This window comes from Lithobates pipiens, unplaced genomic scaffold (genome assembly GCF_037356315.1).
Source record: "Lithobates pipiens isolate NorthernLeopardFrog02 unplaced genomic scaffold, aLitPip1_a1.2 Scaffold_23, whole genome shotgun sequence".
In the NCBI taxonomy this organism is placed as follows: domain Eukaryota; kingdom Metazoa; phylum Chordata; class Amphibia; order Anura; family Ranidae; genus Lithobates; species Lithobates pipiens.
Window position 1 is genome coordinate 300604871 of NW_027507785.1, and position 26794 is coordinate 300631664.

At 43.4% G+C, this 26794-nt stretch overlaps 1 protein-coding gene across 6 annotated transcripts in view; it reads left to right on the plus strand.

Moving 5' to 3' along the window:
• Positions 1-3119: 3119 nt before the first annotated feature.
• The window catches only part of FUBP1 (far upstream element binding protein 1), a 114576-nt gene continuing 90901 nt past the window's right edge, over positions 3120-26794 (plus strand). Inside the window, exons 1-20 of one of the 6 annotated variants that reach the window (XM_077450413.1) lie at positions 3122-3460; positions 7357-7450; positions 8791-8829; positions 8929-8968; positions 10942-10991; positions 11109-11180; positions 12444-12501; positions 12591-12750; positions 12846-12944; positions 13027-13128; positions 14136-14238; positions 14315-14415; positions 17292-17433; positions 17921-18081; positions 20097-20251; positions 20350-20429; positions 22609-22737; positions 23092-23169; positions 25123-25182; positions 26616-26764. In XM_077450413.1, coding sequence (XP_077306539.1) covers positions 3368-3460; positions 7357-7450; positions 8791-8829; positions 8929-8968; positions 10942-10991; positions 11109-11180; positions 12444-12501; positions 12591-12750; positions 12846-12944; positions 13027-13128; positions 14136-14238; positions 14315-14415; positions 17292-17433; positions 17921-18081; positions 20097-20251; positions 20350-20429; positions 22609-22737; positions 23092-23169; positions 25123-25182; positions 26616-26764 — 1965 coding nt within the window. In that variant the 5' untranslated portion in view covers positions 3122-3367. Of the gene's footprint in view, positions 3461-7356; positions 7451-8790; positions 8830-8928; positions 8969-10941; positions 10992-11108; positions 11181-12443; positions 12502-12590; positions 12751-12845; positions 12945-13026; positions 13129-14135; positions 14239-14314; positions 14416-17291; positions 17434-17920; positions 18082-20096; positions 20252-20349; positions 20430-22608; positions 22738-23091; positions 23170-25122; positions 25183-26615; positions 26765-26794 lie in introns of all 6 variants that reach the window. The other 5 variants (XM_077450414.1, XM_077450416.1, XM_077450415.1 and 2 more) reach the window with 5 other exon arrangements.

Consider the following 26794-nt stretch of genomic DNA (forward strand, 5'->3'; position numbering starts at 1 on the left):
TGTGACTACAAACAGTGCAAAAATTAATCTATAATTAATTTAAAAACACATAAACAGTCCAAAAAAGGAGGGAGAGAGACAAGGAGATGAATTTCAGTCCGTTAACCACTTGCCGCCCGCCCTATAGGCAATTGACGGCTGCAAAGTGGTTTCATAATCCTGACCGGACGTCATATGACATGATCAGGATTAGGAGCCGCTGCGCGCGCCCGGGGGCGTGCATCGCGGCAATCGTTGTTGCGGGGTGTCAGTCTGACACCCGGCAACTACGATCTCGGTAAACAGTCTCCGACGGAGACTCTTTACCACGTGATCAGCCGTGTCCAATCACGGCTGATCACAGTGTAAATGGGAAGAGCCGGTGATCGGCTTTCCCTCACTCGCGTTCGCATTCTAGCTCATTATGCCTTTGCCTTGCAGGTTGCATTAAAAAAAAAAAAAGTGCCTTTACTTCCTCTTTAACCACTTTCAGACCGGACCATTTTGCTGGTCAAAGACCAGACCACTTTTTGCGATTCGGCACTGCGTCGCTTTAACTGACAATTGCGCGGTCATGCAACGTGGCTCCCAAACAAAATTGACGTCCTTTTTTCCCACAAATAGAGCTTTCTTTTGGTGGCATTTGATCACCCCTGCGGTTTTTATTTTTTGTGCTATAAACAAAAATAGAGCGACAATTTTGAAAAAAACTCATTATTTTTTACTTTTTGTTATAATAAATATCCCCCAAAAATATATAAAAAAACTTTTTTTTCCCTCAGTTTAGGCCGATACGTATTCTTCTACATATTTTTGGTAAAAAAAATCGCAATAAGCGATTATTGATTGGTTTGCGCAAAAGTTATAGCGTTTACAAAATAGGGATAGTTTTATAGCATTTTTATTAATAATTTTTTATTATTTTTTTTTTTACTAGTAATGGCGGCGATCAGCGATTTTTATTGTGACTGCGACATTGTGGGGGACCCATCGGACATTTTTGGGACCATTGTCATTTATACAGTAATCACTGCTATATAAATGCAGTGATTCCTGTGTAAATGACACTGGCAGTGAAGGGGTTAACCAGTGGGTGGCAGTGTAGGGGTTAAGTGTTCCTAGGGGTGTGTTACTAACTGTGGGGGGGGTTGGGCTTTCATTTAGTGAACACTGATCTCTGCTCCAATCACATGGAGCAGAGATCAGTGTCACTATTTGCTAGGCAGAATGGAGAAATGCTGTTTACACGGCATTTCCTCCATTCGGCCGCTCCGTGAGACGATCGCGGGGATGCCCGCGGCGATCGAGTCCGCGGGTCCCGCGACCGGACTCACGGGGGTCCCGACCAGCGCGGGAGCGCACCGCCGGCAGCGCGCTCCCGATGGCAGGGCGGCATTGAATATTGGACGTACCTGTACGCCAATATGCCTGCCCGTGCCATTCTGTCGACGTACATCGTCGTGCGCTGGTCGGGAAGTGGTTAAAACGTGATCGGTGCAATATAATAAATTAGCATCAAATGTATAAATTAATTAATTCAGTTCATAAAAGTCCATATGATAAATAAAGTGCCAACAATGGAGCAATAAACAAATGATAAAGTGCAAATATAGTGATAAAGTGCTAAATAGCATAAAAAGGTGATAATGGTGACTTTGGTGGAGTTTTGAAATCTTCAGTGACTGCAGAGAGTGGAATCTTCAGTGTAAAAAAACACCCACAGGTGTACTAGCTTCCTACCTCACTGGTGTAAAGTAATCAGTAGGGATGCGCTCAGGCGTGTTCACATGGAACACGTGCAGAGCCCGCCAGGAAGTCGGCACAGCGCTGCGCTAATCACAGGCAGTGAGACATTGCCCCGATCTCTGCAGCCGCACATTGGGACAATGTCTCACTGCCTGTGATTAGCGCTGCGCCGACTTCCTGGTGGGCTCTGCACGTGTTCCATGCAAACACGCCTGAGCTCATCCCTAGTAATCAGCATGTCAGAGTGTCAAAACTGGGCGATCGCTCAAAGAGTGGAAGCTTTCTCCATATTCCTTTCCAGACAGAGTTCCTGGTGTATTTGTAGCCTGGTGTAGGGATGAGCTCCGGCGTGTTCACATGGTCCACGTGCAGAGCCCGCCAGGAAGTCAGCTCGGTGCTGCGCTAATCACAGGCAGTGAGACATTCCCCCGATGCCCGGCTGGACTGATCGGGGAATGTCTCACCGCCTGTGATTAGCGCAGCGCCGACTTCCTGGCGGGCTCTGCACATGGAGCATGCGAACACGCCGGAGCTCATCCTTAGCCTGGTGTCTGCCTCCTCTACCATCCCATCTCCTGGGGCTAGGTAAGTACGGATCCACTCAGGTGAAATAGACACCGGCTACGTGGAAACAAAACTCAGAAGGGCTTTTTAAAAGGATCAAAGCCCAGTTTTTGTTGGATTAAAACACAGAACGGATGAAAAATTTAAGTAAACTGACAAAGCGGTTTGTTTTTGCGTTGATAGTGGATGTGAAAACTGATGAGAAACGGACGTAAACATGGGGGGAGGGGGGGGGTTATTGGTTATTTACTAAAGGCAAATCCACCTTGCACTACAAAATGCAAACTACAAGTGCAAAGTGGATTTGCACTGAAAGTGCACTTGGAAGTGCAGTCGCTGTAAATCTGAGGGGAAGATTTGAAATGAGGGGAAGCTCTGCTGATTTTATCATCCAATCATGTGAGAGCTAAAATTCTGTTTATTATTTTCCTTGCATGTCCCCCTCGGATCTACAGTGATTGCACTTCCAAGTGCACTTTACACTTGTAGCTGACAGTGGATTTTCCTTTAGTAAATAACCCCCTTTGTGACTGAACTGATGAAATGAAAGGTCCTTGTGTGTGAAGGGGACACACCCAGGAAACCGCATTTCAGGCGGCCACATTCATCTACTATAAACAAAAAGGTGGGTGTGAATAAAAAAAAAAACATTAACAGTGCCCTCCCCTTTGTGTAACCGAACGCCAGCCTCCCAAGGACACCTCCCCTCTCCTCCACAGGGCGCCGCCATCTTGTCTCCTAGGCGCCCCCCTCACACACACGCGCACCACATTCTCTTCAGAGCAAGGCGGAGAGAACATCACGAGCTCCTCTCTCTCTCACACACAAACGCGCTCACTCACTTACTCTCGCGAGATCAGCACAGGGGCTCGGCCGCTTCCAGCTCCCGCGAGATCTTCGGCATCCAAGAAGCTTGGAGCTTCGCCTCTCGCGAGACTCTGCGACACGGGGTTACCGCCACAGCGCGAGGGAGTTCGGGCGCCATTTTCTCTCTTCCCTTCACACTGCGCGGCCGCTCTAGTCACTCGTTACCACGCACGCTGCGAGCTCCGCCGAGAAAACGAAGGAAACAACGGACATGAGCGATTACTCCACCGTCCCTCCACCCAACGCCGGCAACGCCGGGGGGGTCAACGACGCCTTCTTGGACGCGCTGCAGAGGGCGAGACAGGTGAGGAGAGGGAACACGGGGGAGGGGAGGAGGCCCGGGGTACGTGAGGAGGGCGGGCGGGGAGGACGGAGTAGGCCGCAGAGGCCTCATCTGAGGAGACTTTACATGCGATTCCCCTCACATCTCCCCTGTATACTACCCGTGTGTGAGAGAGATCTCCTCTCCTATAGATTGTGGGAGATCTCCCGATCACCTCAGGAGAATCCCATTCCGTCTACCTCATGGCCACACACACTACAATCCGATCCTTCATCTCTTCTCCCCACGTGAGAGTGACGAACGATTGAGGGTTTTCCCCCCCTTATTTCCCACCAAGTTGGGCCTGAGGAAGGAAAATAATACAGGAAAGTTCTCGTACGAAACAGGCTTTTATTACAGTGTGTCTGTGTGTATGTGTGTGTGTGTATGTATGTATGTGTATATATATATATATATATATATATAATTGCCTAATCTTTCGTATCCGATTTATCTACAAAAATCGTTTGGTTCCCGTATGAGAGAATTTGGGGGAAGTTTTTCGGTGGGAATTGGCTGTGGAAAGTTGTGTAGGCTCTATACAAAAAAAATCGTTCTAGAGAGGGACATCGATTTTATTTTTTATAGGCCCCTTTCACACCAAACAAATCCGTTTCTCGATTTTAAGTGGCCAGTTCGCACCACAAAAAACTCCAGATCTGTTTCTGGTTGTGTGATTTTTTTAACGCACTCCGGTGCATTTTTTTTATCCTTTTTTATTTTTTTTCATTTTTACATGCCTATTTTTGACGTGTTCCAGTGTGTGTTTTTTTTTTTTTCTTAACCTTACACAAGGACGTGTGTTTTACAGCGTTCCAGTGCAGGAAAAATGCAGCATGTTCTACTACTACTTTTTTTTTTTCCTGGAACTGACCACACTGCTGTGAACTGTTTCTGGACACCATATATCCTATTCATGTGTTTTTGATGCCATTCTAGTGCATTTTTACATAAGAGCGTGCAATTTTGATGCTTTTCGCAGCGTTCCAGTACAGCTTAGTGCAGGAAAAATGCAGCATGTTCTGTTTTTTTTTTTTTCTGGAATGCACTGCTGTAAATTATGCAATTGAAATCCATATTATTATTCAGGATTTATATAGCGCCAACAGTTTGCGCAGCGCTTTAAAACATGAGGGCAGACAGTACACTTACAATAAAATTCAATACAGGAGGGATCAGAGGGCCCTGCTCGTTAGAGCTTATAATCTACCCCTTCGTGTGTTCTTGATGCGTTTTACAGCGTTCCAGTGCAGGAAAAATGCAGCATGTTCTCTTTTTTTTTTTTTTTTTTTTTTCTTCTGGAACTGCAAGCACTGAAAGTAGGTTATATAGTATTGAAAACCATACAACCTACTTTTCATGCATTTTTAAGACCCCCCTCACACTGGGGTGCTTTGCAGGCGCTACGACACTATAAATAGCGCCTGCAAAGCGCCACTGCACTAAAAATAGCGCCAGCAAAGCACCCTGAAACATCCGCTGCTGTCTCCAGTGTGGAAGCCCGAGGGGTTTCACACTGGATCGGCGCCCTGGCAGGACAGTAATAAAAAAAAATCCCACTAGCAGCATCTTTGTGTGTATACCGCTCCTGCCCATTGAAATTGATGGGGCAGCGCGGCACTACCGCCGGCAAAGCACTTTGCGGGTGGTTTTAACCTTTTTTCAGCTGCTAGCAGGGGATTAAAGGTACCCTCAAAAATATGCTGGTAAAGTACCGCTAAAAATAGCGATGTTTTACCGCTGACGCCCCCCACCCGTGTGAAAGGGGCCTAAGGCTTCATGTAGACGAGGTGTTTTTATAACCTCTCCTGAGCGGTTTAACTCGACAGATAGTAACCCACGTTTAAAATGTCTGGCTTGCATGCCACGTTTCGTGGCATTTGCCCTTTTTAGAAGCATTTAAATTTTTTTTTTTTTTTTTTTTTTTAAATAACCAAAAATGAAAAATGCCTGTAAAGGAAACGTGGCTAAACGCAAGTTGCCACATTTAGAAGCATTTGACGCATGAACATGCCTGTAAACACGGCTTCTGAATCCAATTTTTTTCTTCCAAAAAAAAGCCTCTAAACTCAACTGCCTAGAAATGACACTTAAAGTGGGGTACCCCCTAAAAAAAAAAAAATTAAAAGTCAGCAGCTACAAATACTGCAGCTGCTGGCTTTTAATAATCGGATACTTACCTGCCCCAGGGTCCAGCGATGCGGGGGAACGAAGCGCCCCCCCTCGCTCCCCGCTCGCGGCGCCGGCATGCATACTGTGGGCACCCGGCTGTGGCTTCACAGCCGGGCACCCACTGCGCATGCGCGAGCGGCGCAGGGCGCCGTGATACACCGTACAGTCACCTGGGACACATGACGGGTCGCAGGTGAATGTGCGGCGCGAGGGGAAGTGATGTCACCAGCCCGGGCAATGAGGAAGGCAGTTTACGAGGGACCCCCTAGCAACCGGTATTTAGAGGTGAGTAAAAAATTTTTTTTTGCCAATTATTTTTTTTACGAATTTTAAGCAGTTTTAATTTTTTGGTGGCAACACCACTTTAACGGCCCTGTGTACATGTACTGATAAGACAACCGTGGAGGGTTCAGAGGCGGCTGAAAAAAAAAAGCCCAACTGATCCTAAATGTCTGTTTACCAGCAGTGTACATGAGGCCTAATGCAGGAAAAAACCCACTGGACTGCATGTGGTGGGAACTGGCCCTTCCTGTTTATTTTTAGGGCCAGTTCACACAACGTGGAGTCCAGTGCATGTTTTTTTTTTTTTTCTGCATCAAAAATGCATGTAAAGTAGGTTATGTGGTTCACACCAGTGATTGCAGTTCCAGGGAAAAAAAAGTTGAACATGCTGCATTTTTCCCGGACTGAACTACTACGCTATAAACATTTTTGTACATTAGTTCCATCCTTGGTTTAGACTTGCTGGGAAACCAGGAAAACTGGACCAAAGTTCACTTGATTTTCTTAGTGTGTACCTTTACCACCGCTCTATGTGGACAAACCAGGACTTACCCATTCATATCCAGGTACCCTTGTATTACACGATCTCGGGGCCCACTCATACACTCCATTGTGTTTTGTTACATTTACTTAGTACTCAGTTTTATTTCAACCCCTGAGAATTTTTCCCCAAACTAGAAACTGTATACTTCCTGGATCACTTTCTCCTGTGTTTAGAAGCAAAAGCCTTGTAAACACAAGTGTTAAAATGTGTGATTTGTGGTAATTTTTTTTTTTTTTTAACACTTCCTGATCGCCTTTTAAGGCTGCGTACAGTTGCCATTACATGGAGATGTTCACGAAGCAAGGCAAAAGTAACAATTGCCATTACATGGAGATGTACATACAGCAAGGCAAAAATAACACTGCCTACAGATTTGGGGCTGACTTTGACACTTTGCAACCACCTCCATTAACTTCTATTGAAGTGCACCTATGGCATTTACATCAGGTTTAAGGATTAGTTGCAAATGATCAAAAGTAATTATTTCCTATTTTAGCATTGTTAAAAAAACAAACACATTCTGAGGGGGCGTTACCTGATGCAACTTGAACATGTGTGCAGCGCACCTAAAACAAATGTTGATGCTGCAACGTGAACCCAACTTCACCCTTTTCAGCAAGTGGCCTATCCAATCAAGGGGCCTCAGTAGAATTTTTTTTTTTTTTTTTTTGCCTTCTTGCAAGGACTTTGCAAAGATAATCACTCCCATTTCAGCTTGCCACCACTAATACGGGAGTGAACCCTCTCCGTTCCAAATTCCTGTACATGTATGGGTTGCTGTCACCTTTATTGCAGCAGCACTGAGCTACTACAACAGTGAAGAATGATTCTAAACAGATTTTAATGCTTTTTTTATTTTTTTATTATTCCTTTATTTCAGATTGCTGCAAAAATAGGAGGAGACGCACCACCACAACCCATGAATTCAAATGACTATAACTTTACAGGGCAGAAGAGACCATTAGATGATGGAGGTTTGTGTGTTTGTTTTTTGTAGGTGAAGTTTTTATAAAGTAATCAATGTTAGAATGTTGCTAAAAAAAAAAAATCCTAATTTTGTTTATGAATATTTAAACTGGTAAACAAGTTTAGGTTTTGCTAGATTTAAATGAGCAATGATTTAGTTTCTGACCTTTTTGAGCCTCGTTTAAACTGAGAATAGCGGTTATATTGTACACTTGATATACATTGGATTAGTTTTTTCATATGGCCATCCACATCATGCTTATGTGTGCCTGTTTACGCCAATCAAAAAAGCAAGAATGCGATCAATTTTGTTAGTAGAAATATATATCTTATGTAAGTGAATGCAAAGTCGTGTCAACTGATATTTGAATGCAAGCAGAGTGAAGCATAGTTGAGAAGTTTGGGGTTCTTAAAAAAAAAAAAAAAAAAAAATCTCACCTCCAGGCTACAGCATTGGTCTGATGCTGCAGCTGTCCCCTGCCGGCTCTAAGCCCATGCACATTGACCACTGATCGCTCCCTTCTCAGTCAGCTCTGAGCAGAGAGCAGTAACTGTTTAGTCACCACTCTCTGCTGTGTTGTTCCAGCACTCAAACTGGGGGGGTGGGTGCAGATGGTTTTTCGGCCCATGCATTGAGAGCCGGAGCCAGCTTTCAGGCAGCATGGTGGATCCTGACAAAGTGGTCGGGATCCTTCCAGAACCTTGAGTGGGTCTGACGTCAGACAGTATGTTTTTAGTATATGAGGGGAAATCCCTGCAAATTAAGAGAATTCCCTGGGGACCCCCAGGCCACCAGAACTAGTGTCCCCATTGGAAAATTTCCCCTCTATTACTTTTCTGGGGAGTTTCTTATACTTTCTTAATGATCATGGTAAATGGGCCATATTGAGAGAGTGATCTTAACGGGGACACAGCTAGCAATACATTTTTTACAGATGTTCTAATCCCTCTTCACTCTATCCAAAACTGAAAAATAAAGTTTTGCCAGTTTAGTTATACTTTGAGGAAGGGAAGACACAAAATAAAGTTACAAATAATGAAATATATATTTTCATATTCATTATCTTATGAACTGTGACCCCCCCCCCCCCCTCTCTTTCTCAATCGCAGATCCCTAGCCCTGTGACCATGCTGTCTAGTTCCTATGTTAGATTTATATTAGAGCCAAACAGGGAGGAGTTAAGAAAAGACCTCTTGCTTTATTTCCTGGGTTGTTGGATCTGTCTCGATGTTTCTTTAGCATTCTTGACAGTGGTGTAGTTAGCAGGCCTAGATTTAAATTGAAGAGGAGTTAGTTGCTGGATGGTAAAATTTTTTTTTTTTTTTTTTTTTACTTCATTTATTTTAGATCAGCCAGAGGCAAAGAAAGTAGCTCCAACAAATGACTGTAAGTGCTGTATGAACCTGCTTGTTTAGTTTTTCAATCTTTTTAGTACATACTATCACAAATACAAATTTACATATTGATTTTTTTTTTCTCTTCAAGCGTTTCAACCTTCTGGACCTCCTATGCATCAACAACAGAGGTACGTGTTGTGTGAACACTAGCTTTGTGTATATTTGTTCTGTTTGGCATTATTGTTTACCGTTAAAGTAGAAATACACTGGATCTGAGCACCACAAACAAAAATTTTTAATATTCAAAGCAAGCCATATCTGCATGCTTTATTTCGCAGAAAAATCACGTGAAAATGTCTCCCTCTAGCATTTTTGGTCTTGGTCATCTTGAGTAAGGGTAGAGGATTCATGTAGCATTTACTTCCTGGAATCCACCTGGAATCCATCTGCTCCTAGCTCAATCATGCAGGCAGGAGGGTGTGCTTAGCTAATGCCTCCAGAAGACTCCTGGGATGTATAATATTTTGCTAGGCCTGGAAACCAGGAAGTAACTGAACAAATGTAAAAAAAAATAAAAGTTTTTAAAACAAGTAAATATACCTTTTTCTTTCTACTTACTAATGTTGGCAGCAAAAGGATTAAAAATAGTTAATGTTGATTGGAACTTTACCACACATTACAATCTTTGAAATCTCCTTTAGCTCTACCAACCACTCTGCAGTGTAAGAACCTGTCTGGTTGCATATTGATTGGTTAGTTTAATTAGGTCCATATATTACATAGTTTTAGTAACTATGTTGATTCCTCAAACGTGTGGTGATCCTTGGGTAGGTTCGGCCCTCGCACTTTCTCATTCTGATTATTCTTATGGTTATCTGTTGAATTGGTTCAGCTCCTATCAGGGCACATTGGCTATCGCTACAGATTTGTTTAATAGATTTGGGTAGGTAGCCAGGGGACTCTCAAAGCTCACTTAATGTTGTTGGCCCAATGCAGATAGGTGTCAACCGTTAGGCAGTATTGAGGATAACCTTGAACACCCACGTTCATGTTGAGAGCCGGTTTGAAATCGTGCAGGTTCAGCTGAATTAGCATGATTTCCAACCGGTATTTCAGTTTTGTCAGACATCTGTGTGGGTTCGCGCTCAGATGTCTAGCGTTGCACTGGTTCGCGCGATGCCATTGTCTGTATAAGGATCCAATTTAACGTGCTAAATTGGCTCAATGTGAACATGGGCTAAAGGAGCTTTGTAGTCTACATAATTTGAATCTGTTTCCCCTTTAAATTTTTATATATTTTTTTGCCAATGCATAGTCTTTCAGTTGTAAATGTGCATTTTTAGGAGGGAAGTACAGCTTGATGCCAGCCATAGATGGTGTGATTTCTATTTCCTGCTACCACGGGATACAGGAAAGAATATCACTTGCCTTCTCCCATCAACACAGCCAGCGTTGATGGGGAATCCACCCCGAGGAGCTATTGTTTTCTCATTGCCATCACTGCTGGGAGAGCAGTGATTTATTTATTTATTTTGCTAGTGGCTGTGTAGCTGCTGGCAATAATCACAAAAAAAATCTGACAAGTCGATCCAGCTTTGCCCCCATACTTGGTTCCAATCTTGGCTGGTTCCTGCTGAACCAGCAAGCCATATTCATGTGTTGGCTATGGATTGTGTTTAACTACATTGTAAATGATATCACTAATAATTGAAAATGGTGTTTAACATTGTTAGTGCTTGCATTAAGCATTTAATACCTTGTTTTACTAGTGCCCCCGGCCCAAAAAAGAATGTAGCTGCCCCTGAACATTCCTCAACAAGGCGTATGTTTTGGTTCTCTATGAATGGCTTTACTACAGACAGAGAATGATTATGACTTTCTTGGAGGCATAGACATTTTTATCTGATTAGCAAGAAGTTCTGTAACTTTTTTATAATGGCACAAAAATAGCAACATAAACCAATTTGCTGCAGTTCACCTCACCTCTTTTTTGTTTGAGTACATCTTGGGTGAGGAGGATGCAAAAATGGTAATGCTTTAGATGGTGGAGGGGAGCACATTAGCAATGTATCATGGAAAAATGATTGGATAGAGGAGAAAAAAAATCAAAACCTTGTGTAGTGACATTCAGAGGAACTAAAATCTAAATCTTTTTCTTCAGATCCGTTCTTACCGAAGAGTACAAAGTTCCAGATGGAATGGTTGGATTCAGTATGTATTGCCTAATGTTAACTTTTTTTTTTTTTTTTTTTCATACATCTTTTACCTTGTTTTGCATGGTTTCAAAATGGTGGGTTTTTTTTTTTTTTTTTTGTTGTGTATTTTTAGTAATTGGTAGAGGTGGTGAACAGATATCACGCATTCAGCAGGATTCTGGCTGCAAGATTCAGATTGCTCCAGGTAAGTTCTGCTCTTACTAGTATGGAAGCGCAGAAGAGTGTCTCTATATATACATGTGCTAGTGACAAAATTTAAAACCTTTTAGATTTTCAGGCCTGGTGACGGCCAACACGTCTCTGACTAGCAGTTCAGAACAGGATTAGTGTTTTTCTCTGGTCTTCCACACTGGCATGTGAGACTCTGTTTAAAAAAAACCTTTGTGACTAGACGTCACGTTCCTAAACAGTAAAATTTTTGAAAATTTCTTGGTATTTGAGCCATGATGAACTCTTGTAACATGCTGTTTTGGAGGCAATTAAAAATACTGGGACTCATGGGGCTAGCTCTTGTAATAGGAGACGTCTCTGAAGCGCCATACCGTATGCAGAATTTAGTATGGCAGCTTGCTGCATTTTAGTATCTACTTTTTATAGTGATTCTTTCATGAAGCAACATACCTGCATGCATCTGAAGCTTTTGGCTTGCTTTGAAGCTGAATTGGTTCAGCCTAAAGGCTAAGTTCACCTTTTAAAAAAAACAAATGCACATTTCACTGAGAAAAAAAAAATGTTCATTTATTTTTTACTCTGCAGCCTGGAAGGCACTGTGTTCGCTATCAGCAGATTGTGTGTGCAATGCCTGGATCCTGCACACTGTCTACTTGTACCTCCAATATGGGCAGACAGTTACTAAATGGCCAAATGGGTTATGAGAGCGCCCTCAGTTCACTGAATTACAAGCTGTTGCCTGCAAAGGCAGACTGCTTATAGTTAATTTGTTTGCTAAACTATGATTCGGCTGTGTGGGGAGAAGGAGGGTGGTACAGAGGCGGCAGCAGCTGGAACATGTTGTTTGTTCCACCCTATATACGAATGAAACATGGAACATGTTCCAAAGGTGAACTTGTCCTTTAACTGCACCACACTTGGTATGCAGCCTAAGGCCCCTTTCACAATTGTGCGACTTAAGGCAGCAAAGTCACATAAGTCGCACCCCATGATTAACAATAAGTACCATTCGTATCTGTACAAAGTAGTCCCTGCACTACTTTTGTCGAACTTTGATGTGACTTGTTGTCCATAGACTTCAAGACTCCACAGGCATTACTTTCAGTTGCGTCAAAATGGCACAACTTTCTTGTCGCACAAGTGTGAAAGGAGCCAAAGGGGTTGGCAACCTGAACATGGTTTTAATTTGTGACATAAGCTTGTTTGTTCGTATTGTCCTTTTTGAAGAAAAGTGTTTCTATTTAGGACTTATAAATTTATTCTGTTACCATTTCAGATAGTGGTGGAATGCCTGACCGATCCTGCATGTTAACTGGAACCCCTGATTCTGTCCAGTAAGTAATCACTTCCTCCACTTGGGAAAACTGAGCGTTAAAACTTCCTTCAACTTTACTAACACAATGTTTTTTTTATTTTTTTGCAGGTCAGCAAAGAGAATGCTTGATCAAATTGTTGAAAAGGGAAGGCCCTCTCCTGGATATCATGGAGATGGCCCTGGGAACGCAGTTCAGGAAATCATGATTCCGGCTGGTAAAGCTGGATTAGTCATTGGAAAAGGAGGGGAAACTATTAAACAACTTCAGGTATGAATGAATACATTTTTACTGCTGCCTCTGTGCAAAGTAAGTTTGTGTGGGGTTTTACTTATAATTTTTTTTTTTTTTTACTTTTATCTCAGGAACGTACAGGAGTTAAGATGGTCATGATTCAGGATGGACCCCAAAACACAGGAGCAGACAAGCCATTAAGAATCACAGGGGATCCTTACAAAGTGCAGGTACTAATAACAATGTGATAATGTGGTGATCAGCCTGTAAGGTGAACGGATTTTTAACCCCTTCTTTTTTTTTTTTTTACAGCAAGCTAAGGATATGGTGTTAGAATTAATACGTGATCAGGGAGGCTTCAGAGAGCAAAGAAATGATTATGGCTCAAGAATAGGCGGGAATGAAGGAATTGATGTAAGTATGGGTGTATTTCTGTTATGAAATGAGGAATTTTACAGTCATGCAGTTTTTTTTTTGGTTTTTTTTTTTGCTTGCACTGACAAAGTAATCTTGAGCCTAGGTTCACACTGTAGCGATGCGGAAACCAGTGCGATTTCAGCGCCAGTTACCGCATTGCATTTCTCCCGCAAGCAGCTCATACTGCCCTCTGCAAACCGCTGCAGGTGTCAATACGATGTTAATGACACCCCAAGATCGGTTCAAAGATGGCAATGCAATCCTATTCCAGTGGGGGGGTGTCCCTGCACTACCCCCCCCCCCCCCCCCAAACCAATGCGAGTTCAGTCATACAGCTGGACTCGCATTGTCTGACAATGCTACAATGTGAATCTAGGCTGAAAATAAAATTGCGTATAAACTAGTATTTATGATCTCTGATCCTGCAGGGAACTGGTACACGCCTTCCGCTTATAAATTCAGGGCATGTGTTAAGCCAGTGATTCTCAACCAGGGTTCTGTGGAACCCTAAGGTTCCTCCAGAGGTTGCTAGGGGTTCCTTCAGCATTGGGCAATTTCTGCCTCAGATAAGTTCCCACTCACACCATTGATCTTTTTAGCTATCTGTGAGGAGGTAATTCTTCCCAATGACCACAAGTTTAAGGGCCGTTATTCCCACTGACCATCACACTATTGTATCATGAGTTGTAGATTTCTATTTTTTAGCAGGGGTTCCTCAAGACCCGAGAACTATTTCAAGGGTTCCTCTGTTTTAAAAAGGTTGAGAGAAGCTGTGTTAAGCAAATCACGTCTTTAGCTCTGACGTACTCTGAGCAAATTCAAGATGTGTGTGACCTGGGTCCATGGGCTCAGTGAGCAAACTTTTGGCACGCTCATGGTAATTTCTGGTTGTCAGTTGTTTATACAAGATTTTCTGCTGACAAATGCAGTTTCTTGCAGTGATTAAATTGGGGAAGTCTTTGTTGGTGCCATATTTAGTCCCTGTTTGTTTTTGTTTTTTCCAGGTACCCATACCTCGGTTTGCTGTTGGAATTGTAATAGGCAGGAATGGTGAAATGATCAAGAAAATTCAGAGCGATGCAGGTGTCAGAATCCAATTTAAACCAGGTTTGTATTTTTCTTTTGAGAAGTTACTTGCTTTAGAAAGTGATGTGAGTTTCCTGACAGAAGGTTTCTCTTGCAGATGATGGCTCAACTCCAGAAAGAATAGCACAGATCACAGGTCCCCCAGACAGATGTCAGCATGCCGCAGAGATCATAACGGACTTGCTGCGCAGTGTCCAGGTTTGTTTTACTTCCAGACTAGCAAAAATGTGACGGTTCATTGAATGGAATTTAGAGGTCGCTGTTGTCATATTGACACAAGTTCTTTGTACAATACTGTGTTTTCGTTGTGTGGCATATATTGGAGCACAGATTTCATTATGGAGCAAGTAATGGGCCGCACACCCCATCATGCACCCATATAGCCACATCCTGGCTAACGGCTTTCCTTTTCTATAGGCTCTTTTATCATACAGCTCCACCCAAACTGCCCCTTCCAGTGTTGATCCTGTGCATGCTATTCTGTCATGTGAGAAGTTGGTCTACCTCTTTCTTGGTTTTGGTTGTAAAGTTCCATTGGCTCCTGCTGTCAATCAAATCCAGTGACATGGGGGGTGGGGCCAAGTCCCGCTGTCAATGGATGCAGCAGTGGGACTCGGAAGCATGCCTGCACAGGTGCCCCAAGGGAAAGCGGCTCTCCATGGGAGGTCACCCGATAAAGGGGAGGCAGGCACCCCAGAAGATCGGCTCTGCTCTGTGAAAAACCCTTGCACAGGCAGGAAAAAAGCGAACCTTTACAACTTCATTGGATAAGCAGTATTCGGGGTGCATTTTCTAAACTGGTGAACCTTTTTAACAGACTTTGTTCTAGAATTTCTCAAATGTGAGGGTAGGAACTACAGGAGGTTGTGTGCATAATACAGGGCTTGACAAATTTGCTTGGAATCTAGGAGCCAGCTAAAAAAATAGGAGCCAGGTGTGTTTTTGTTTTTTACGACCAACAAACCCGCCCCATCCCCCCCCGCTCCGGTGCCCTTCACCGCTTACCGTGGCCGTCGGTAACGGTGGAGGCGATCCAGACGTGTCCCTGGCCTGACATGGAGACCAGTGAGGGGAAGATGGCCCCCCCACCCGTCTCCATAGCTCTTAAAAAGGGACATTTTACTTTTATTCTTTTCATATGACAATTCTTTTTTATTTAATGCATTTTAGTTTAACTATGAGATCTGAGGTCTTTTTGACCCCGGATCTCATATTTAAGAGGACCTGTCATGCTTTTTTCTATTACAAGGTATTTTTTCATTCCTTGTAATAGGAATAAAAGTGACACAATTTTTTTTTAAAAGTGAAAAAATAAAAAAAATTAAAGTAAAAAAAATAAGAATCATTTTAAATGTGCCCCATCACTAAAAAAAATTCTACCGGTTGCATGTTTTGAAACGCCTATGGAGATTTTTAAAGGTAAAAATTTGTTGCCATTCCACAAGCGGGTGCAATTTTGCAGCGTGACATGTTGGGTATCAATTTACTCGGCGTAACATTATCTTTCACAACATTAAAAAAAAATTGGGACTAACTTTACTGTTTTATTTTTTTTTCCCCAAAAAAGTGCGCTTGTATGTCCGCTGTGCAAATACGGTGTACCAGAAAGTATTGCAACGACTACCATTTTATTCTCTAGGGTGTTAGAATAAAAAAATATGTTTAGGGGTTCTAAGTAAATGGAAGGAGATGGGAAGGAAAACAGGCAGGGGAAGCTCAATTAGCATAGGTGGTTGTCTTGTCATACCAACGACCACCACAAGATGGCGCCATATTCAAGAAGGAACCATAGGTCTGCAGAAGGCAGAAAAGCCGCGGCCTCAATTACCTGCGTGGCCCAACACGATCGTGCACCGGAGGGGGGGGGTGGGGGATGGTGTCGCATGAAGATGCACCAGGTCGCTAATTCTAGTCGCAAATGCGACCTGGCGCCCGGGGTTTGTCGAGCCCTGGCATAATATAATTGTATTTAAGGAGCAATCTTTTTTTTTTTTTTTTTTTTTCTTACTGCTTAGGCCCTCACCTTTTTAGTGTACTAAGCCTCTTTAAGGAAGCTTTCTTTGTTTCACAGACTTCACTTAGTTATGTGCAGTCTTTGTGTGACAGCATGTTGGCATACTTTGCATTATGGTAGGATTGTTTAGCAAGTCCTAAACTTTTTAAAGTTCAGTATAGTTACGGTACAAGTGGGGTTTTTTTTTCTCCATGGTTCGGGGGAAACTTCTTACATAAAACTTGAGACATTTTTACTTTACCCTCTGGATACAGTAAGCTGCCATTCTGAGTGTGGGTATCTGAAGCCCGCTTGGATACTGGGATACAGTGCAGCTGGCTAGCAAGCCTGTGCCTCTCGATCCTGCGCAGTGTGAACAAAGCTAAAAGTGCAGAATGCCCATTGACTTCTGGGGTTGGTGACAGGATATTACTTGCCTTGCCACGGCAAGGTACAATCAAGATGTTAACGGTAAAGATAATGCTTTGAAGAAAAAGGTAAAAAAAATGTCTGATCAGCAACTCCGGGGATGGTATATTAAAAATAGGGTGGAACTCTGCTTTAAAGAGGAAGTAAAGGCTATTAAAAAAAAAAAAGCAACCTGCAAGGCAAAGGCATAATGAGCTAGTATGCATAGCATACTAGCTCATTATGAATAACTTACCTGAGAACGAAGCCCCCGACGCGGTCCTCCGTCTTCATCTTCGCCGCTGCCATGGATCCCGGAGTGACTTCTGGGTCTCTGCTCCAGCGCTGTGATTCGCAGGAGCAGCGATGACGTCACTCCCGCATGCGCACGGGAACCAACACGAGCGGCATATCGCAGTGATCTGCGGCCTGCTCAGTGCGTCTGCGCATGTGCTGTAGATGGTGCCGGTCTTTTGGTAAATATCCTAAACGGTATAGGTTTAGGAGATATTTCTTGGACCTACAGATAAGCCTTACTTTAGGCTTACCTGTAGGTCAAAGTGGTTTGTAAGGGTTTACAACCACTTTAACTGTTACATTTTTTTATATTGTTATGCTTTTTCACACTGCTTTCATATAACTTTCTTTTGATGTTTCTTTTTACTACATGTAGGCCGGAAATAATGGTGGTCCTGGTCCAGGTGGCAGAGGAAGGGGTAGAGGACAAGGAAACTGGAATATGGGCCCTCCAGGTGGTCTGCAGGAATTTAACTTTGCGGTTCCCACAGTAAAAACTGGGCTCATCATTGGAAAAGGTATTGATTGCTTATTACGGTTGTATAGCGCTGTCAATTTTACACAGCTTTACATATATATTGTTCATTCACATTACTCCCTGCCCTCAAGCTTACAATTGCTAAGGTCCCTAACTTACATTCATACATACACATATCGGGGCCAATTTAGACAGAGCTAATTCACCTCCCAGGATATTTTTGGTGTGTGGAAGGAAACCAATGCAGGCACAAGAAGAACATGCAAACTCCAGATAGGTAGTGCTGTGGTTGAGATTCAAACCAATGACCCCAGTGCTGCTAGGCGGGATTGATAATGACTGTAACGTAGAGCTAGCTGGCTGACAGCTGTTTTTAGAATACTGTTTAGTAATTGCAGCTAAAGTGTATTTCAGAAGTTCTTGTAGTATTTGTCAGTTCTAGCCTTTAATGAGATGTCTGTAAATGTAATTTAATGGCTCTTTAAAGTCCAGTTGCATTTTTATTGTCTTTGATCTGCATTCCTCAGGCGGTGAAACTATCAAGAACATAAGTCAACAGTCGGGAGCCAAAATAGAGCTTCAGAGAAACCCTCCACCAAATTCCGATCCAAACATGAAGTTGTTTACTGTCCGTGGCTCTCCACAACAGATAGACTATGCAAGGCAACTAATTGAAGAAAAAATAGGGGTATGTATAATGCTCAGAATGGCTGCATTGTTGCGGATGGCCTAATTTGCTGGTGAAAAGCAGCAGGTAGTGAGATCCGCCCCTTGTTTTAGATTGTTGTACTTTTTATGGTGTGCAGCATACATCGTAAAGGAGAAAAGATTCGAGCAGTATTAAAGGATAAGTTTACCTTTTGGGAGCATGCTACATGTGCCACCCATTCTTAAGATGTTCCCACTTTCAGCCGCTCGCCGCTGCCCTCTGACAATTCCCCCCGCTTTTTGAAAGCCGTGCTGGGGCTCTGCCCACAAGGCCGCATCATTTATTCACAGAACTGTGTATGAATGAACAAGTAACAAAATCCTTTGCAGTTGTCGGCCTGTTGTTTTCTATGAACTACCATGGCGCTGTGGTAGTATGAGTCTTCCTGTCGGTGTGAACCTGCTTGGCAGAACGATGTACGGGGCAGCCAGCTCACTCCGACAGTCTGTAGGGGTACTGCATGACCCCTGTGATCTGATGATCGCTGGTGCTATGCAAAATAGTAAATGCACGTTTTTATTTTTTACCTGCAAAAAAATGGGCATTTATTTTTCCTTTAAGCCCAAAAACATACGTATTGCTTACCAATGATTAGATGTGATGACTAGATTATTTTTATTTTTTTCCCCCTATTTTCTTGGGCTTGCTTTCTTCTATTTTACTTTGGCCAGTAAGTCTGTTTTTAGAAAGAGCAAGTTCTCTTACAGATATAACAGGGACGAGAAAATTTACCACTGACAGTTGCTCACAATAGTCAGATTTTATTAATGTAAGACTTTTTATCCCAAAAGGAAAAAAAGCTGTGTGCTGTAACTGCTTTTATTAAAGTTTTAAAGTCTGTTTTTCACCTTAAAGCATTCTATGCATTAAGGTGAAAAACCTTCTGTACTGCAGCATCCCCCCCCCCCCCCCCCCCCCACCAGATCCTGATTGTTCCAGCGTCAAGGACGAGCCCAACAGCTCCAGCCGCTGTGTCGGGTCTCATTGGATAGGCTTATAGCTGCAGAAGCCATTGACTCCTGCTTCTGTCAATCAAACCCAGTGACACAGGAGCTGGGGGGGGTGGCTGAGTCATGCTGTCTGTGTCAATGGACGCAGCAGTGGGACTCGGTAGCACGCCCGCACTAGTGACCCCATGAAAAGCGGCTCTTCGCAGGGGCACTCGAAGAGGGGGGGGGGCAGGAGCTGAGGGTGGACCTCAGAAAAGGAATCTTGGGGCTGCTCTGTGCAAAACCCTTACACAGAGCAGGTATAACGAGTTAAAAAAAAAAAAAAAAACCTTTAGGGTCCTTTCACACGGGGCGGATCAGTTCTGATCCGCCCCGTGGATATCCGTTTGCTCAGCGGGGATCACTCCGCCGATCCCCGCTGAGCAGGGAGATGACAGCTCCGTCTCTGCACACTGCGCAGGGACGGACCTGTCACAGCGCCGCTCTCCCCTATGGGAGATCGGATGACGACGGACCGCAGTGCCCGTCGTCATCCGATCCGATCCGCAGACGGATGGAAAAATAGCTTTTTCCTCCGTTACACTTTTTCGGATCGGAGCGGGTCGGATGTCAGCGGACATGTCACCGCTGACATCCGACGCTCCATAGACCTCTATGGAGCACCCGTTCAGGTCCGCCTGAAAAACTGACAGGCGGGCCTGAACGGGACATCAGTGTGAAAGAGGCCTTACAATCACTAAGTATTTGCTTGAGTTTGACTTCAATTTGCTAGTGTATCTAAATCTGCTAGTACAGCAAACATTCCAAGCCTGATCATGCGGCTGTCTAAATGATGTACCCCTTTAAAATCAAAACAAAAAAACACCGCAAATAGAATACTAAACACACAATACTAAACACAAATAAGGTCAGCTGTTTAAACTGCTGTTGACTGTTCTAACATTTTAAATGGCATATAACTGTTTATGTATGATAAAACTTTGAGGATTTTTCAACCCAGTCAAGGCTGAATATTTTCTTAATTTTAATATCTTCTTTTGTCAGGGCCCAGTTAATCCTTTAGGGCCTCCAGTTCCCCACGGACCTCCTGGAGGTGTGCCTGGCCCTCATGGACCTCCTGGACCCCAAGGCCCCGGTGCTCCAATGGGACCATACAACCCTCCACAATATAACCCAGGGCCTCCAGGTCCACAACAACAGTAAGTAACAGTACCCTTTTGTATGAATTGCTAGGTTGTCTGTATTTATGATCGGGTGTATTTACCAAGGCTTTTCATTATCTTTTTTTTTTTTAAAGTGGTCCCCCCGCACAATACGCCCCTCAGGGCTGGGGCAACACATACCCACATTGGCAGCAGCCAGCTCAGCCAGACCCAAGTAAGTTGTCTTGTCTGTGTTTGCATTTTATTTTATTTTTTTTACCTTGATTTTGTAATGTGTTCATTTGATATGGGTATCATTTTTACACAAAATTTGGGTTTATGGTTTTACATTTATATTCTAAGGAGTCCTACATTTTACATTTTGTCTAGTTTTATAGGATAAAAAAAAATCCGTGCATGTGCTTCATTGAGTAGCGGAATGCTCATGACGATTTTAGTTGATTGCAGCAGTGATCATAATGCTTCATTTGGATTTTCACTGCAGTCATTGAACATGCTTCTCTGTGCTGTACATTTAATGGGCATGACATTTCAGCCTAACAGATCCTAAATTCAGTGCAAGCTATGGGAAAATCATTTTACACAAAGGCCCTGGGCAAGCATAGATAAGTGGTAATGGGGCATGCAAAGGAAATGTTTCCATGGTATTTTCTGTACACCAGTTTCCTGCAATATGGGGGAAAACGCAGCCACAAAGGTTAGTGGTTATCGGTAAGCTCAATGTAAGTTACATTTTGGGTAGGTTACAACAGTCTCTATCCTTTTCTGGTGTATATATTTTAATCCAAACAGGAAAATCTTGAGTGTTCAAGTATCACCACAGCTTAATAATGCCTGTTAAATCCTCCAGGGGACCAAGTGCTCATAGCGCTTGGTCACGTTCTGATCTGTGCTGTGGTTTTGAGTTAAATCCGCCAGAGTTTTTTTTTTTTTTTTTTTTTTTTTTTTTTTTTTTTTTGTAGCACCACCCCAGGCTGAAGCCTAATTTATTGGTGTTCCTATGAGGGAATGAGTGGAACTAAAGCCCACCCCTTCTTCTCTGGTTCTTGCTTTGCCCACACTGCCCTGGTTTTCCTCTTGCTAGCCAGCCCTGTCAGCATTGGCTGATCCTTTACTATTGTGAGTGCAGACCTCATGTTAAAATAGTTTAAATGTTCAGGCAGCACTGTCGTGGTGTGTGACTTGACAACAAGAGTTCAAATAGTGGCTGCTATTAGACATTCCCCAAGCTCACAATAGTAAAATGCAGGGAAATTAGCAGGTCCTCCAGTCCCTGCAGCAGAACATCATCTACTCCATAAACCTGCATAGCTCGCCACCAGATGGCACCTCCCTTGGTTCTTGCAGCTTGCATTCCTGGCTCCTTGATAGCCCCCATGATTTTACCAGTGCTGACTGACCTTTTACTGTTGTGGATGAATAGTCTGCAGTGGTGGGGCTGTGATCTTTCTGCTAGTGTAGTGAATGTTGACTAGTAGCTGGCGGATCAGTCGCTGAGCTTTGCCAGTGCTGACTGTTCACTCAGATAGTAAAAGTTCAGTCGTCTCTGGCTAGACCAGTGATGGCGAACCTTGGCACCCCAGATGTTTTGGAACTACATTTCCCATGATGCTCTAGCACTCTGCAGTGTATTGGAGCATCATGGGAAATGTAGTTCCAAAACATCTGGGGTGCCAAGGTTCGCCATCACTGGGCTAGACTGTACTCGATCTAACCACTGAGAGTTGACATTCAGGCTCGGCTCTCATAGGTCTGATGCAGGAACACTCCAAAGCGGGTTCCTGCATTGCACCTGACTGGCAAGGCAGTTCACACCACCTTATGCGAACCGCTGGGAGTGTCAATAGAACGTTAATGACACCCCCAGATCGGTTTTCATATCACAGTGCGGACTGACAGTTCGGACATGAATCGGATCATGTGGGTGTGAACACCCATGAGATCTGATTCTGGTGTGGATCAAAAAAGGGTCCTGCCCGATTGGTCTGAATACCATGCGAATTCAGCCATACATTCTGTATGACTGAATTCACATCGCACAGACATTGCATGTGATTTACATTGCAGTGCTAATCACATGCAATCTCGCACAGTGCACTGGTGTGAACAGAGCCTCAGTGCATCTGCAAATGGATAACACAGCCCCACCGTTTTTTGTTGTGAATGGTGCTACTGTTGACCTTACCAGCTCGTGAACGGCAGCACGAATCAGAACGGGACCAGGAGTTCCAGATACTTGGTCCCATGGGAGAATTAATAAGTATTTTAAATATATAGAGATAACTACTTTAAATTTATGTGGTGGGGTGGATGGGTTTGGGATATAGGTGGTAAATTTATTCAGGTTTGTTTACATACAATACACTATAAGAGTGTGATGTTTAATTTCTTAGGTAAAGCAGGAACAGACCCCAATTCTGCAGCATGGGCAGCTTATTATGCTCACTATTACCAGCAGCAAGCACCTCAGCCACCTGCAGCTCCATCTGCTGGACCAGCTCCAACCCAAACTAATGGACAAGGTAGCATCTCAGTTATAATACTTAAAAGGAAATCCATTCTGTGGCGGAGAGCAACTGGATGCAATGTGGGCAACAGTGCTGGAATTCTACATCCACCAAACTTGTTGTGTGGTGTGGATGTTGCAGCTTTGAAAATGTTACCATTAGACATTATTTTGGTTAAGGCATTATGAGGATTGCCTTTTTTAGGTGGCATGTTAATTTTGTTTGCGCACCTTACATGCTTTGCATGCACATGTGTGAGTGTCCTGTAGCGGATATGTGTCTTCCTTTTTTATGTAACTTTCTTTTCCTGTGTGTATTTAGCAATGCTGAAGTTCTCACTTATTATTTTTCTCTCCTTTTTTTGTCAAGTGGAAGCCCCTCAAGCTGTCCCTCAAGGTGGCCAAGTGGATTACACAAAAGCATGGGAAGAGTATTACAAAAAAATGGGTATGTGACATCTATATATTGGTGCTTTTTTTTATTGTGTGTAGTTAACTAATATGGTTGTAAAATGTAATTCTTTAAGGTGTTACTAAACCCAGAACCTGCATTTACTATACCTGGTCTCGCACAGAACATGGAAATGCAATAGTTATAGTAAATATAAACTGATACCTTTTTTTCATCAGCTGTATATAGCAGAGCAATCTTTTGTATAAGTGTGTGCTGAAAGCTTGTATGAGGAGTATTCACTTCTCCCAAGATTGCTTCAGGACCCCTGATGCTCTGTCTGAACAGTGCTAATTTGGCCTTTGCTGATCACATGTACGCTCCCAAGAAGAAAATAAGCTCTCTAGCAATACACAACAAATTGAGCATGTGCAGCCTGACTCCATAGACTGTAAATATCGGGTTATATTTCTGTCCATGAAAGGAGATAGACAGGATCAGGATCAAACAGCCTTTTTACACAATGCAGAGGATTAACCCCTTAGGTTTCACAGTGATTATAACAAACGTGCTTTACTGTATATACAGACTGATTTTACTGTTGTGGGTTTAGTAAAACTTTAAGGGCTGTGTCGGACAAAGGTGGTTGGGTTGCGATTTTAACACTTCCCAAAAGCCTATCAATACCACACAGAATTGTTACAATGGAGGTGTTCACACCGCAGCCAGTGTTGCTGCGAGTCAAAAATAACGCTGCTTGCAGAGTTTGGCAGACCTTGACTCTTTGCAACTGCCCCCATTTACTTCTATTGAAACAACTAACCTCAGCCGCGCTGTAAAGGCACCAATGGTATCGATAGTGTGGTTGCAAAGCAACAAAAATGATTTCCCATTTTAGCCTTGTAAAAGGAAAAAAAAAAAAATGAAACCATAACTGGTTGTGTTTTTTTGTTTTTTGTCATAAGACCTGACTTGACATAAAGGGCTTACTGCCGTATTAAATATGTCTTGGAAAAACTCTGTACTGGACAACTTTAGAACTCTCAGTAACCAATCATATCTATAGCTGTGCTGGCCTGTTTTATAAAAAATAAACATTTTTTTCATGCAAATCTGTTTTGATTATAATACTTTAAATGTCTACATACAAGGAGATTGATCAAGCCTGTGTCTTCAGTATAGATAACTGCGTCAGAGGCTGAGCACAGAGGCCTTCATATGCTGCCTCTTTTTTTTTTTTTTTTTTTTTTTTTTTTTAAATAAAATTATGCTGGGAAGCATCTGTACACTCTGTGGACCGATGTCCTTATGAAAAAGGTCCCCTGGCAGATAAGGACCCCCCCATACTGCGCAGCTCTTGCACAATACAAATGACTACAGAGCCGCCAAAAGTCTCAGAAAATTAACAGCTGGTCGTCCGCGCTACACGGCGCCTTAATACTACGTTCTGCTCTGAGTCCAGCTTCAAGCCCCACCATCTAAGTGGACATAGATTAAATGTATGCCGAGCGACGCGTGACAAGCGAAGTGAGCGCCGTGTACAGGTGACTCGCAGGTCAGCTTCTGCTATTTTCGGCGGCTCCATTGTGGTTTGTACTGCAAGCGATGAGCCTGCGCAGTACAGGGTGGTCATCTGCCGGGGGGGGGTGGTCCTTTCTCGGCAGAACACTGGCTCCAGATCCCAGTGCTGGGTTGTGTGGCCAGTGAAGACAGATTTCCTTGTCCAGTGCAGTTCTGCCATAAATCTGGGTCTGAAATAACTAGAACACATGCCTGGTGCTTAAAACGGACCATGGCAGAATTATACTTGCTACTTGGTTCAAAGCCTGATTGATACCATTCCTAGCAAATAGCCCCAGGCCCACTCATTGTATATTTTGCAGCTACCTGACCCAGTTGCGAGTACTGCACATATCTAGCATCACTGTAGAGATTGCCTTGCTAGCGCACAAAATATTGTACAGCAGAACTTTTGTGAGCCTGTTTATTAATCTTTCTTTCTTTTCTTAGGCCAGCAAGCCCCACCTCAAGACTACTCCAAAGCATGGGAAGAATATTACAAAAAGCAAGGCAAGTTTATTCAGGATTTATTCTCCAGATTTTTGATATTTTAGCTGAGCCTTCATGCATAGTGCTGTATGTTGCAGTGTTTGTCAGTAATGCTTGCTTTGCATTAAAATCAACTTGATTTCTGGTTGCCCTTATAAGGAGGTGGTATTTTCCATGACTCCCTGCAGATACTATCCCCTCCCATGTATTTTTGATTTAAAGTTGTACTTTCTCATACACAATAAATAAAACATTTCAGCAAAGTGAAAGCAATGCAGTTTTCCTTTGTTCCATTCACACCTGCATCTTAGTGTTGGAGTGATGGTACACCCTCCGTTTTTTTTTTTTTTAAAGCTGATGTGCATGGTTTGTCACTTTTTTGTTGAACCAAGCTGGTCCAAACAAACTATTTGCATCAGGAAGTGCTGGCAAACAGATTGGACATTTTTGGCACCAGTGACTTCTATACAGTGATCATTGCTATAAATATGTACTGATTACTGTGTAAATAACACTGGTAGGGAAGGGGTTAACACTAGGGGGTTAAATTTGTTACCTCCATGAGTATTACTGGGGAGGGGGGCGGGTGAAAGGGGATTGGATGGAGGAGGAGACTTGTATCACTGTTCCTACTTACTAGGAGCAAACAATCTGTCTCCTCTCCCCTGACACAACAGGGATTTGTGTGTTTACACGCACACATTCCTGTTCTGACTCTTGCGTCCATGATTGTGGGTGGCCATCGGCCATCGTGCCTGCTGACCATGCGCTTTGGGTCCCCCGCAGTGCAGGGGGCATGCGTCTCCGACTCTTAAGCTACCATACGTTTTGCAGGAATGTGCCACTTTGCAAACGTATATTGGCGTGAGCCTAAACACTGTATGTAACATCAGCTACATACAGTACGCAGTGCTGGGTTCCGCCTGTGAGGCAGGCTTCCCATCTCACAAACAGAGCAAAACAGAATATAGGCAGCTTTGTATTCTGTGACTGAATATAAAGCTTCCTCTGGCCGACTCTTGGAGTGTAATGTCGTCCGACCTGCCCTTCCCACTTAGTCTGGCTGACGTTGCGTGCTGCTAGAGCCTGGTCTTTCTTACTGGAGGAGTTTTTCAGACACTTTAGCACTAAAAATGGTGCCTGTAAAGTGCTTGAAAAATGCCACATCTGCAGTCCCAGTGTGAAAGCCCTCTGCTTGCAGGACATTAAAGTTCTGCAAGCAGCATCTTTGGGGCACTTTAGGACTGCTCCAAAAGAGCCCCTGCCTATTTAAATCTGTGAGAAGCGGTGCTTTGCAAGCGCTTTTAATCCTTTATTTCAACCACTAACGGTGTTAAAAGCTCTAAAACTATGGTAAAGCGACCGTGCTGTCAGTGTGAAAGGGCTCTTGGTGAGAGTTTGTGTAACTAATGGGTTTTTCTCAGTCTTAACAATTCATTTATTTCCTACTTTAGGCCAAACGGTTCCAGCTGCAGGTGCAGCACCACCTGCTGGCCAGCCTGATTACAGCGCTGCCTGGGCAGAATACTACAGACAACAGGCCGCATATTACGCACAGACCACAAGTCCCCAGACAATGCCACAGCACCCTCCTGCACCTCAGGTACGTCATTAAAATTTGTACATGTGTCTT